This window comes from Diceros bicornis, chromosome 17 (genome assembly GCF_020826845.1).
Source record: "Diceros bicornis minor isolate mBicDic1 chromosome 17, mDicBic1.mat.cur, whole genome shotgun sequence".
In the NCBI taxonomy this organism is placed as follows: domain Eukaryota; kingdom Metazoa; phylum Chordata; class Mammalia; order Perissodactyla; family Rhinocerotidae; genus Diceros; species Diceros bicornis.
Genome location: NC_080756.1, coordinates 40,480,606 through 40,492,008, shown reverse-complemented (window position 1 = coordinate 40,492,008; position 11,403 = coordinate 40,480,606). Strand labels below are relative to the sequence as shown.

Sequence of the window (11,403 nt, the reverse complement as noted above, 5' to 3'; positions counted from 1 at the left end):
TAGATGTTCAATATATATTACTGAATGAATAAATGAATGATAGATATGTGAAATAAAAAATATCCTCTGTATGTAAAATGTTTTCCTTTACACATTGTAATATTTTACATATTACACTATTTGACAACAGACAAGTGGCAGGTGTCAAAGAATCAAGAAAAGCACGTGGGAGTGGGCAGCTATAAGGTCTCTCCTGCAGAGGTTTTAAGGGAGCAGATTCATGTTGCAAAGATCTTTTGTCCCTGTCCTACTTAACAAATGTAACGCATTGAATTAGTTATTTAGTAAGAATCCAATTAATTTCAAGGCAGTGCTTCATTTCAAGCTTTTTTCCTCAGAGAGTGAATTAAACTCTTTTAAGCTATTTATACATATTAACTCACTTAAATCCTTACAATAACTTATGGGGTCAGTACTATAATCATTCTGATTTTATGTAAGGGGAAAATGAAGCACAAAGAAATTAATTTTGCCAAGACCCCACAGGTGCTAAGTGTTGAAACTGAAATTTAAACCAAGAGAGTCTGGCTGCAAAATCTATTCTTTTAACCACTAGACTGCACCGTCTCATGAGATGGCACTCAAGCAGAGACCTAAATAATGACAGGAGAGACCCATGAGGCTTTCTGGGGAAATGGCTCCAGGGAGAAGCAAACCCATGATACGAAAATATGTATGGCTCTATTTCAAAGAACAGCAAGGCCAGTGTGGTACAGAGTGGGAATGACTGAGGGGAAGAGGGGCAGTAATGAGATGTAGTGGCTTGTGGGCCTTGAGAAGGATTTTGGTTCTCATTTTTAGAAAAATGGAAAGGCATGGAGGATGTTAAGAAGAGTTGTGATGTAATATGATTTAAAAGAATATTGTGGCTACTATATGAAGACTAGGGTGGAAGTGGAGAATCTAAATATTTAATATATTTAAATTCAATACGTCAGTCAAAATTATACATGCACATGGAGAGTCTTTTTATTTTCTAAAACTAAACTAATAGTTCCTAAAACTGCTTAGCCAGTTAAATATATTTTAGCAAAAATACGTTCTCAAATCATTCTAATACTCTAAAACATTTGCAGATTTTCAGAAATTATTGATGTGATCTTTTGTTTGATGTGGCTGTCACTAGCTAAATGATGTCCCTGTCTGAGCCATGACTTGACATAGGGGGCCCCATCAAACTCTTCCATTGACTTCCCCATTAAATGGATGGTCATTAGGTCCCTGGCACCCAGCATTTGGTTGCAGCTGGAAGGTGGTTGGGGGAACTGCCCATGCTCCATAGCTAGATTTGCCCCTAGGTGCCAGGGAATTCTGTTATCACCTGGACTCAGAAATCCTGCATCTCAGCCCCACTATGTCCCAACATTACCTGCTCTGCTGAATGTGTCACCTCCACACACGTTGGGCTGCCACTGAGCAGAAGGCAGGCACTGTACATGTTTTGATTGCTGGTGTGGCAGCTGCCTTCCGGGTCTGCTCAGCTGTCCTGGAGTGGAAGTAGGGACCCACATTTGTGTCAGAACTGCTAGGAGGTCTGATATCCACCTCTGTAGTCCCTGCTGGGCTAAGTCTTATTCAAATAGATTTTTTCTTTTGTTTGCTGAGGAAGATTTGCCCTGAGCTAATATCTGTTGCCAATCTTCCTCTATTTTGTATGTGGGTCACCGCCACAGCATGGCTGCTGACAAGTGATGTAGGTCCGCACCTGGGAGCCAAACTTGGGCTGCTGAAGCGGAGTGTGCCCAACTTAACCACTAGGCCATTGAGCCGGCCCCAAAATAGATTTTTCTTTAGCGATCTATATAGAACTGTTTCAATATTCTAACAATTGGTACCACTACATCCATATATACTAGGTGATGAGTACCCAGCTTGGACTACAGAGGAAGTGGTAGAGGTAGAGAGAACTGGTCATACTCTGGATATATTTTGAAGGCGGACCTAACTGATTTTGCTAATGGATGGCATGTGAGGTATGAAAGAGAGGTGTCAAGTATGACTCCTAGGTTTCGGCCTGAGTGATTGGAAGAAAGACTAGGAGAAGGGGGTAGGTTTTGTTAGTGGGAATGAAACATTTGGTTTTAGACACAATAAATTTTAAATGCATATTAAGTATCCAAGTGGAGTTTCAAGTACCTGTTTGATATATGAGTCTGGAGTTCAAGGGAGTGGTTAGAATTTTCAGAAATGATTAACTAACACGATAAACAATTTCCATTCATCTGGTTAGAATCATGAGTCTTTTGTTTAAGACAGGATTTGAATATATTCATGATTACCTGCCTATTTCAATGTTCATAAACAAAGTAAAATAAATACAAACTCAAAAATCTGTGTAAAAGGCTACACAACAGCTATATGATGTTTAGCTGTGTGAACTAAAGAATAAGAATAAACCCATAGTTTATTAACCTAGTACTTCTCTCCGCACTCTCATCCCATCCTTCAAGAAGAAGGAGCTAAGGATGAGTAAATCAAGCTTTGATAGAAAAATCTCACTTTAGCAATTGAGATAATGCAAAATCTACATAGGCAAGGACTGAATTTAGATATATTGGGAAGGAAGTATAGTTTTAAGAGGGGGAGTCAGAGATTCAAAGAAAAAAGTTTACAGGATTTCCATGATACATCAGGCTCAGATAGAAAAGCCAAGAGAACATTTCAAAACTTGGAATGAAATGAAATCAAAATGAAACAAAAAATGTAGTTCCCTAGGAATAATAGATCTCAAAGAGAGGGACTCTTAGAGAGAGCGCGCTCTCAGAGGTAAGTGTTATGGCTGTATGATATCTCTTTCACATGCCTCTAAAAATGTTTTTCTCTTGAGCTTCAACTAGGGATAATTTTGTGAAAGAGAAATCACAAAACTACAATGAATACAAAGAAAATATTTTAATAAAATAGTCAATACAGTATTTCCCTGTGGGAGCTCTTAAGAAGAAGTGAGAAGCCAAAAGAAGTAACTATCACCTTTGGGAATCCAGTCCTAAATAAGACAGGAATATTCTTAGCTTTTCTCCAAAGCTCCTTGCTCAGTTCTGCCAACGGCTGCCATGAGGAGGATGAGGAAACCTCTGGAGGTCATTGTGAAGAACCAAGTGAATGAATAGAATCTGCTCAGAAGCAGATAGAGCTAAGCAGTTTTTGCCTCAGGCTTCTTACCAGGTGCAGTATCATGGAAAAAGGAGAAGGCAACATACTGGTTGATAAACAAAAGGTGTCAACAACACAATTTTGGGTTTTGCCCCCATTCTATTTGCATTTCCAGAGGCAACAACAGAAACAGAGAGGATCTGTGGTTTCACCCACTAAGCATTTCAAACAGAACCATTCCTTGGCCAACTTTTGTATTCAAGGTCTATGATTATTAATGTAATTTTTGTGCTTCAAATTGAGGGAAATTAGAGCATACTATTTCTTATATATAACTTAAGCTTATCACAGCAAATATTGCATGTATGAAACAAGTGTGAGCCATGAATCCTCCACCTTGTGTGTTACCGTTTATTGACACAGAAAGTGCTGTTGTTTGAATATGAACATCATTTAGTGCATTAAGATATAGAAGGACAAATTATTGTATTCCAGCTCTGGTACAGTCTGATAGTGCCCTGCATAAACTGTTAATACTTGATAAAAGTCTTTCTTGGGGTTGTCTTGCTGTCATGATTCCGATGTGTTCTGATTTCCTTCTGGAGTCATAAATTGCACCTTGGGCACGATGAGGGATGAGTTGTTCCTTCGGATAGAGTTGCTCCTCCTCATGGAATTGTTTCTTCTCATGGAATTGCGCTTCCTCAGAGAATTTTGATGGGACAGTTCACTCTTCTGGAGGGTCTGAATAAGGATGGAAGGCTTCTCATCCAGCTCCCTGGCACTGCACCTTGGAGCAGCTACTTTAACAGTGTTGCCAAATTTGGAGTAATCCACAGAATACACTCCTTCCTCCTCGGTTACAATAGACACAAAGCGATGGCCCCATTGGATCTCCTCAGCGATGTAGGAGGTTCTTGCTTGTGTGGTAATGCCAGTAGTTTCGACCACTCCTTCCAGAATTACTATGACCTCCAGGTCTTGGTTGGCGAGGTCAGTTGCTGAGATATCATACAAGGGGCTGCGCTTGTCAATCACATGGCAGATGATCAAAGGAGCCACCAGAAAAATGTTATTACTCTCAATCGGGTTATCAACAGGAATGTCCAGCTGGTGAATAGGCACCACTTCTCCTTCAGGGGTAGTTGTTTTCTTGACCACTTGGATGCGCACGGAGGCACTAATGATCATGCTTTTCCTCAGGTCACCCACTCGGAACATGAAGCACAGCTTGCCATTTCGAACAGCAATCACAGCGTGGCGGCTGAAAATCAAAGTTTCCGCCCTTCTGTGAGCCTGAGCTGTTTTCATGAATATGCAGCCCAGCATGACTGCATTGATGATCAAACCCACAATGTTCTGCAGAATCAAAACTGTGATGGCCAGAGGGCATTCCTCTGTCATCATTCTCCCTCCAAATCCAATTGTCACCTGAACTTCAATGGAGAAGAGAAAAGCAGAGGTGAAAGACCTGTAAGGAATGATAACAGAAAACAATGCCATCAGGTCAAATTTTGAATAATGAAATAACATGCCAAGCTGAATTTTTCATTTTTTTCTCCCAAAGGCTATTAAATGCTTTTGGAAAGACTAGCCAACTTCACTTGTCCAATGCCTGATTCTAAACACAAATACTTGTCTCTCTCTCTTTCTCACCCACATGCATCACATCCAGACTTCTGGAATACAATTCTATTAATGTTTTCTAGGTCATGTAATGATGGGCTTATTTATGTCAAAGCATTAAAATTATAAATACACATATTTATATTTATAGGCATAGTTTACTTTGCAAAACTTTCTACCAGGTAGATGTTTATTATCTATTGCATATCTGTATTTAAGTGACTTGAGTCATATGGAAAATACTGAGTAAGAGTCAACTTTTTACTATTTACAACCTTTAAAAATCATATTTATTAACTAATACTTATTGTGTATCTTATATAGAGAAAGCACAGTGCTAAAAAGTGGTACAAAAACACATCATTCAAAAATGCTACTATTGTTAATAGAAAAGAATGTTTTGCCATTTGGAAAAAAATGTGTTCTTATTAATTGTCTCATTTTGTTCTCTAAGTGATCTAGAGAATATTGAAAGAGAATACCAGAGAATACCGAATTCTTTCATTAAAGGAAGAATCTGAGGCAGAGATTAGTAAATAACTGTGTCAAGATCATATAATTAGTAAGAGCTTGAATCCTCTCACTTCTGGCCTAGTGCTCTGAAAAGGTAAAGGGAAGGGGTCAACAAGTGTCAAGAGTTTCTTGGGAAGCTTTTTCAAATTGCACTTTTCTTCCATATCTCGGTGAATGAACACTGCTGAATTCATTCAGGTAGGTTCAGGGTAGACCTGGGTAAGACTTCTCAAAATCTCTCAGGTGATTCTGATTTATCCCCCTGGTTGAGAAGCACCACATTTGGTTATTCTTACCATTAATTTATTCATGTAACTATATAACCAATACTTCCATGGCTTCTTAATGGAAACAATGTTAGCCCTGTGTTTGCCCCAACTCCAATTTCAAACTTCCCTAATTTTATAGGCGCTAAGCCATGCATAGTCCATCTGTCAAAGTATTATCTATCTATTAATGCCACACACAATGAATGAGCAAAATGTTTAAACATATGAATACTGACTCTACACATTGCACTTTGGTAGGATACCATGAAGGGTAAGCAAGCACACATAGATGATTCTTTTGATTAGATTTTAAGTGGAGTGTGAAAATTGCCTTTTTCACTCCTTTTGTTTTAAAAGATTCACGAAAAACCACAATAACTGCTTTTTGCACTAGCTACACACCACATATGTCATGTGATCCAAAACCATGGCAAAGAATAAGAATGGAGCCCGGGGGTGGGGCATGGACACAACACTGATTTCTAATAATGTATACAGACTTCAGGGAGCAGTCTAATGATGAATATTCCCAAATGTTTTGTTTTAATGGCTTGGGAGGCCATTCACGTGCCGTATTTTGTATATTGTTTATTTCATGAAATAACTTAATTCTAAACATTATATGGTGCAAGACCCAGCCTTTTGTGGACACCTGTCATGCTAAACAACCTCAAGAGATGAAAGTGTTTAGCTGCTTGTTTGTTCTGCTAGAGAGGGAGTCAGGCTGAATAATAAGAGGAAATATGTGGGTTTATTTTCTGACTCATGTTAGAAAGTGATCCACATGAAAGGGAAAGTGAGCCATTCTAAAACGAGGATGGTAAAATGTTATTTGGACATACTGGGGAGTATCCATCACAATAAGTTATTTCCAATTTTGATGAAATGGTGGGACATTGAACTTATGGAAGGAAAGAAAATGCAGAGAATTAGAAATATTATTAGTCATCTTTTAAATCCACTTTGGGAGAGAATAGAGATTTTTCTGTTTCTATATTTTTGGTGAGAAAATTTTTATTATGCATGGTTTGTTACAATTAAACTGTATGTTGAGATTAAAGTATAAATAGTGCCATAACATTAAAATAAAACCAGTAAAATTTTAACCTTAAAAGATGTCAAATAATTTTTTTTAAATAAGTGCAATTTAAAATGCTAAAATTGTCATGCTGATAAAATCAACTTTGTCTCATTGCATTTGTGACGCCATTTCTCATTCTCATGACTTAATGTTCACACCAGCAGGAAAGCATCAGCAGAATGAACATGCAAAACAGCTTTTAACAACCAATGCACTCTGTAAAGTTCTTTTAAAAAATCCTTGAAAGGATGTCACTTTGAGGATTTATCCTTTAATAAATTCCTTAATGACTTAACGACTTCTTTTTCACAGGAAAAGCCAATATATTTGTCTTGTGAATAAAATCTGCCATTTATTTTCAAGGTTTGTCATTTTCGTTTATCCCTTTTTATGAGTGTCTACTGCATCTTTATTAAAAATTTATCTTGATAGGAAAATGATTCACCAAGAGAAATATTACAGATAATGCTATCTGACCTACAAGTACCTGTTAAACATAGTATTTTAATTTTTTCCTTTATTATCTGGTGTACTGATGATCACCTACACTTTTCACCTACATTTTCTTTGAGATAAAAGTTTGTGACAAGTTTAAGACAAGAAAATAATATCTACTCGAAGGTAAAGGCAATGGATGAATTCAATATAGTTTTCCCACCTCAAAATCTGAGCTGAGATCTGTGGAGTCTAATCTCTGCACACAAACACTGCATCCCTCTTTGATATGCTAGCCTTGCAGTTACTTAGGAAATGGAAAGATGGACAAGTTCACAGTCTGAGTTTCTGCTTCTTGCAGTGGTATGCTAGTTTCATAAGATTTCAGGGTCAGTAAAGGTCTCATTCTTTACAGTTTCCTGGCAGAATGGTGCTCGTTCAAGTAGCTTTGCTTTGGGCATGACTGAATTTGGAATGTTATTCAGAAAATGTCCTGGAAAAGTTTCTAGTATTATTACTATTGTTTCGCTTCAGAGTGAACATGTTTGCAATTGATATAAATTCTCTCTTTCCATTTTCCAACAAAACAAATTAAGAGACAAATCACCCCAACTAAATGTTATCAGGCTACATGAAAATATGAGAGGAGCATTACTGAAACCAAATTCACTTTACTTATCTTTGAAATACTTGGTATAAGAGAAAGAAGCAAAGTTAGGCAATCTAAGAATTGTCTTGTTCCTATTCTATTACAATTCTGAAAGAAAGCCACAACATTAAGTCTACGTAATCTCTTCCATGAAAATTTTGGACCAATTTCCATTAAAAATTAATTTTTTCTTGTTCTGAATCTTAGCATAACTTTTAGTTTTGGAATCCAATGCAGGCAATCAGCTATTTAAGATAATCTTGATAAAGAAGGCCTTATATTTATTTCATTTTTAGTGCATTTTAATCTAGGACACCTCTCACAAGTGTTTTCCCATTTTTCTTATTATTTCTGAAAATGTCATGGGTAAGAGAAGTCATGGAAAAATATTAGTAGCATTAACACAATATTTTTTGTTGATCAGAGATATTTACTTGTGGACACTGGAACTATGGACAGAAGCTCTTTCGTGCTGAAAACTGTGTACTTTTTTTGAGTAAGGCACCCTATGGAATTCTTTGAACCACAACCATTTTTTAAATAACCGGTATAATATTTTCAAGGCTAGCCCAAGGCACTGAAGCTCCACATTTTCAGAGACTCCTCATCCAGAAAGCTGCATTTCAAAGTTTCTTAATGTGTTGGTCTTTTTACTTTTTTGTTTTGGAAGGTACTAAAGCAAACCCTTTATTTCACTTTCAACAAAATAACAACGTCACGAGGGCAGTTGAATATTTTTTCTGTTTTCAACCCCTGCCTTATCCCACTGCATTCTTACCTGACATTAGTCACACACACAGTGGACTCCAAACCACTTTTCTCCATTCCACTTTTCTCCATGTAAGCGTAGATGTCCCCATGGGCAAAGGCCACCAGCCACCACATGATGGCGAAGAGCAGCCAGCTGCAGAGGAAGGACATGGTAAAGATGACCAGCGTGTGGCGCCATTTCAGGTCCACCAAGGTAGTGAAGATGTCCTGAAGGAACCGTCCTTGCTCACGGATGTTCTTGTGCGCCAGGTTGCAGGCCCCGCTCTTGGCGATGAAGCGGGCTCTAGGGAGGCGGTCTCGGATGCGCGGTTTGCGCAGGTTCTCCGCGGCGATGCGAGCCAGCACATACTCCTCGGGGATGATGCTCTTTCTGGCCAACATCGTCCTGTCACCATAGCCAGCCTATCCACCTGTCTCTTCCTTGCCTTTCCTTTCCTCGAGACCCGTCCTCCTGCACGAGGGAAACGATGATTAAAAACTGTTCCCTCCCCACCCCCAATTTCCTCTCCTCTTCAGTCCTCTGATTCTGGGGTATGTCTGTACCCCAGAGGTGACATGCAAAACTACAGGTATGATTTTATTAATCTAAACATGACCCTAGTTTGTGTCTCGGTTCTGGGATCCCGGAGAAATTATTTGGTCTGAATCAGAACTGTTTCAATGGTCCTTATCATTTTGAACACATATGGGCATAGCCTTAGTTAAACAAAACCAGGAGCCTTGTAAACAGCAGGCTCAATGATAATTCTCTGAGATTAACCGCGTCTGCAGATTAGTGCATGGATACAAGCGGGCGGCGTCTATGACGAAAATTAAGACCAGCTGGGTATCACGATCTGTTTACTAAAGTATTTACATGATATAGCAATATTAAAAGTAAAGACGGGAAATTTTTCCTCCGTTATTTTTAGAAGTAGGCAAAGAAAAGGCCGTAGCCTCTGGCGCACTATAAATAACGTGTTTAGTGTAATTTGACAAAATAATAAGCAATGTGCTATGTAACTTGAAAATAATGAAGAAATATTTTAAATTTGAAAGAAGTATGAGTTTTGTATTAAAAAAAAATTCCCATTGGAACTCATAATATTACAAATTGAAACTTCTTTACAACGAAGGGATCACACGTACAAGCTGCAACAAAAAACCCGGACAATACGCTGAGGGCTGCGGATAGAATTAAAAGAGTGTGCCCAGAAAAGTTCATCCAGCACTGTAAACCTCTGCCGTGTTTTGCATTTTAAATCATTTGCGGGGACGCGGACAGCCTCCCCCTCCCCGCCCCGGGAGGAGCGTTGAAACTTACAGACTCTGGGCAGCGGGCGCTGCGGCTGCGCCTCCCCGCACACGCCGGCCGACCGCGGGCGGGTCCCTTGCTCTCCCATGCCGGCGCGCGGGAGCAGGGATCGCGAATGCCGGAGGGACAGATCCGGGGGCCGCGTGTCCTAGCGAGACGAGTTAAAATAATAAAAGGTGCAATTGAATCTGAACGCGGGGAGGGCTGGAGGAAGGGGGATGGGTGTAGATCTTCCCCTCCCCCTGCTCAGCTCTACTCCCTTGGCCGCTGCAGTGGGCGGAGGAGGGGCTGGGGGGAGAGGAGCCTGGGGATGATGCTCCACAACTCAGCCTCCCAGTTCGGGCTTTGACGCGCGCCAGACCTCTGAGGCCGCCGAAGTGGCCGAGCCACAGGCGGGAGGGGGTGCAGAGGGAGGGCGCCTCCGGGGGAGGTAGGGAGCGGTCCAGAGGGAGGGGCGACACGGAGAGGGCGGGACCTGTAGAACCAGCTCTTTTCCCGGTAGCTGCGACCCCCAGCCGCCAGCGTGATCCGCACGTCTGTAAAAGGCTCCCTGTTCAGAGGAAAGTGATTCAGTCCAAGTCCACTGACGTAAAGAGAATTTAATTTTTATTTTTATTTTGTAACCTGGGTAGATAAACTGGGCTACTTCGGATTGAATAAAACCAGATATAGAGATCAGAAAATAGTCTTCTGAGGCTTTCAAGCTGTGTGCACACGTATTTATTTACGTTAAATTTCCATCTGGTAGGGATGATACAGGTGGAAGATGTTCTGAAACCCACCGTAGTAAACTATTTCTTCACCAGTCAAAACTAGTTCTCAGGGAGGTACACACACACACACACACACACACACACACACACACCCCCAAAACGACAAAAAAAGTAGAAGAAAGAAAAACTACTCGAAGTCTCTTTCAGTGAGAAATTTTACCCCAAACAGGGACTGCTGTTAACACTTCAGAACTCAAAGTGTCGTTCTTCAGTAATTGGTTGCTTTCTGAAATGTTGCAGCTTCTCCGTCTTGTCTAGATGGCCTGAATGTTAAAAAGAGAGCAATTGCGCACAAGAAACATTATACAGTAAATATCTTTCTATAGCTTTTTGAAAAGGAGCCAGCAAAGACAAATGTACTTTCTCCCATAGATCAAGCCTCCTGATTTGGCGCTTGTGTTAATGGAAACTGTAATTCTTGGAAATTTCCAAGACTCGGGGTAGAAAGTGTATGGAACATAAACAATGTGTTCATTTAATTACTAAAAGACCTAAAATTAGTCTTTAATGAAGGCAAAGGAAGAATAATTCTTTTCCCCTTGTGGATAGATCTGCTTAACCGCTTCAAGCCTGGGACCCTAGTCTGTTCGTCGTCGCTGACCTCTGTATTGTCTTTAATTTTTACATTAATTTTTGTGGTAGTTTTACTACACGTTTGTGGGGATCAATTGGTATAGTTAATCCCCTCCTTGTCCTATTTTACAGTTGAGTTTGATGTGCAATTTATTCCCTATTATTTTAGCTAGGGGAACATTCATTGAATGCCTATTATGTGAAGAGTTGTTTTAAGTTTATATATAACATCATAGTTGGTGTTCTTAAGAGGCAGACTCTCTCATAGTAAAGAGAGACAGGACTTCGACAATAAATTCTAATACAAGCAAGGATGTGATTAGAAT

At 39.7% G+C, this 11,403-nt stretch overlaps 1 protein-coding gene across 1 annotated transcript; it reads right to left on the bottom strand.

The window, feature by feature from the left end:
* Positions 1 to 2,908: 2,908 nt before the first annotated feature.
* KCNJ8 (potassium inwardly rectifying channel subfamily J member 8) lies at positions 2,909 to 10,033 on the bottom strand. The gene is made up of 3 exons (XM_058557580.1): positions 9,741 to 10,033; positions 8,445 to 8,888; positions 2,909 to 4,564 (listed from the first exon to the last, which is right to left on the bottom strand). The coding sequence occupies exons 2-3, from the start codon at positions 8,816 to 8,818 to the stop codon at positions 3,664 to 3,666; spliced, it is 1,275 nt and encodes a 424-aa protein (XP_058413563.1). The 5' UTR covers positions 8,819 to 8,888; positions 9,741 to 10,033; the 3' UTR covers positions 2,909 to 3,663.
* Positions 10,034 to 11,403: the final 1,370 nt, after the last annotated feature.

Bases quoted from the DNA above. Each gene is read 5' to 3' on its own strand.
- KCNJ8 (XM_058557580.1), bottom strand. From the start codon at position 8,818: ATGTTGGCCAGAAAGAGCATCATCCCCGAGGAGTATGTGCTGGCTCGC. The intron at 4,565-8,444 runs GTAAGAATGCAG...CATTCCTTACAG, and splicing joins GTGTGTGTGACTAATGTCAG to GTCTTTCACCTCTGCTTTTC.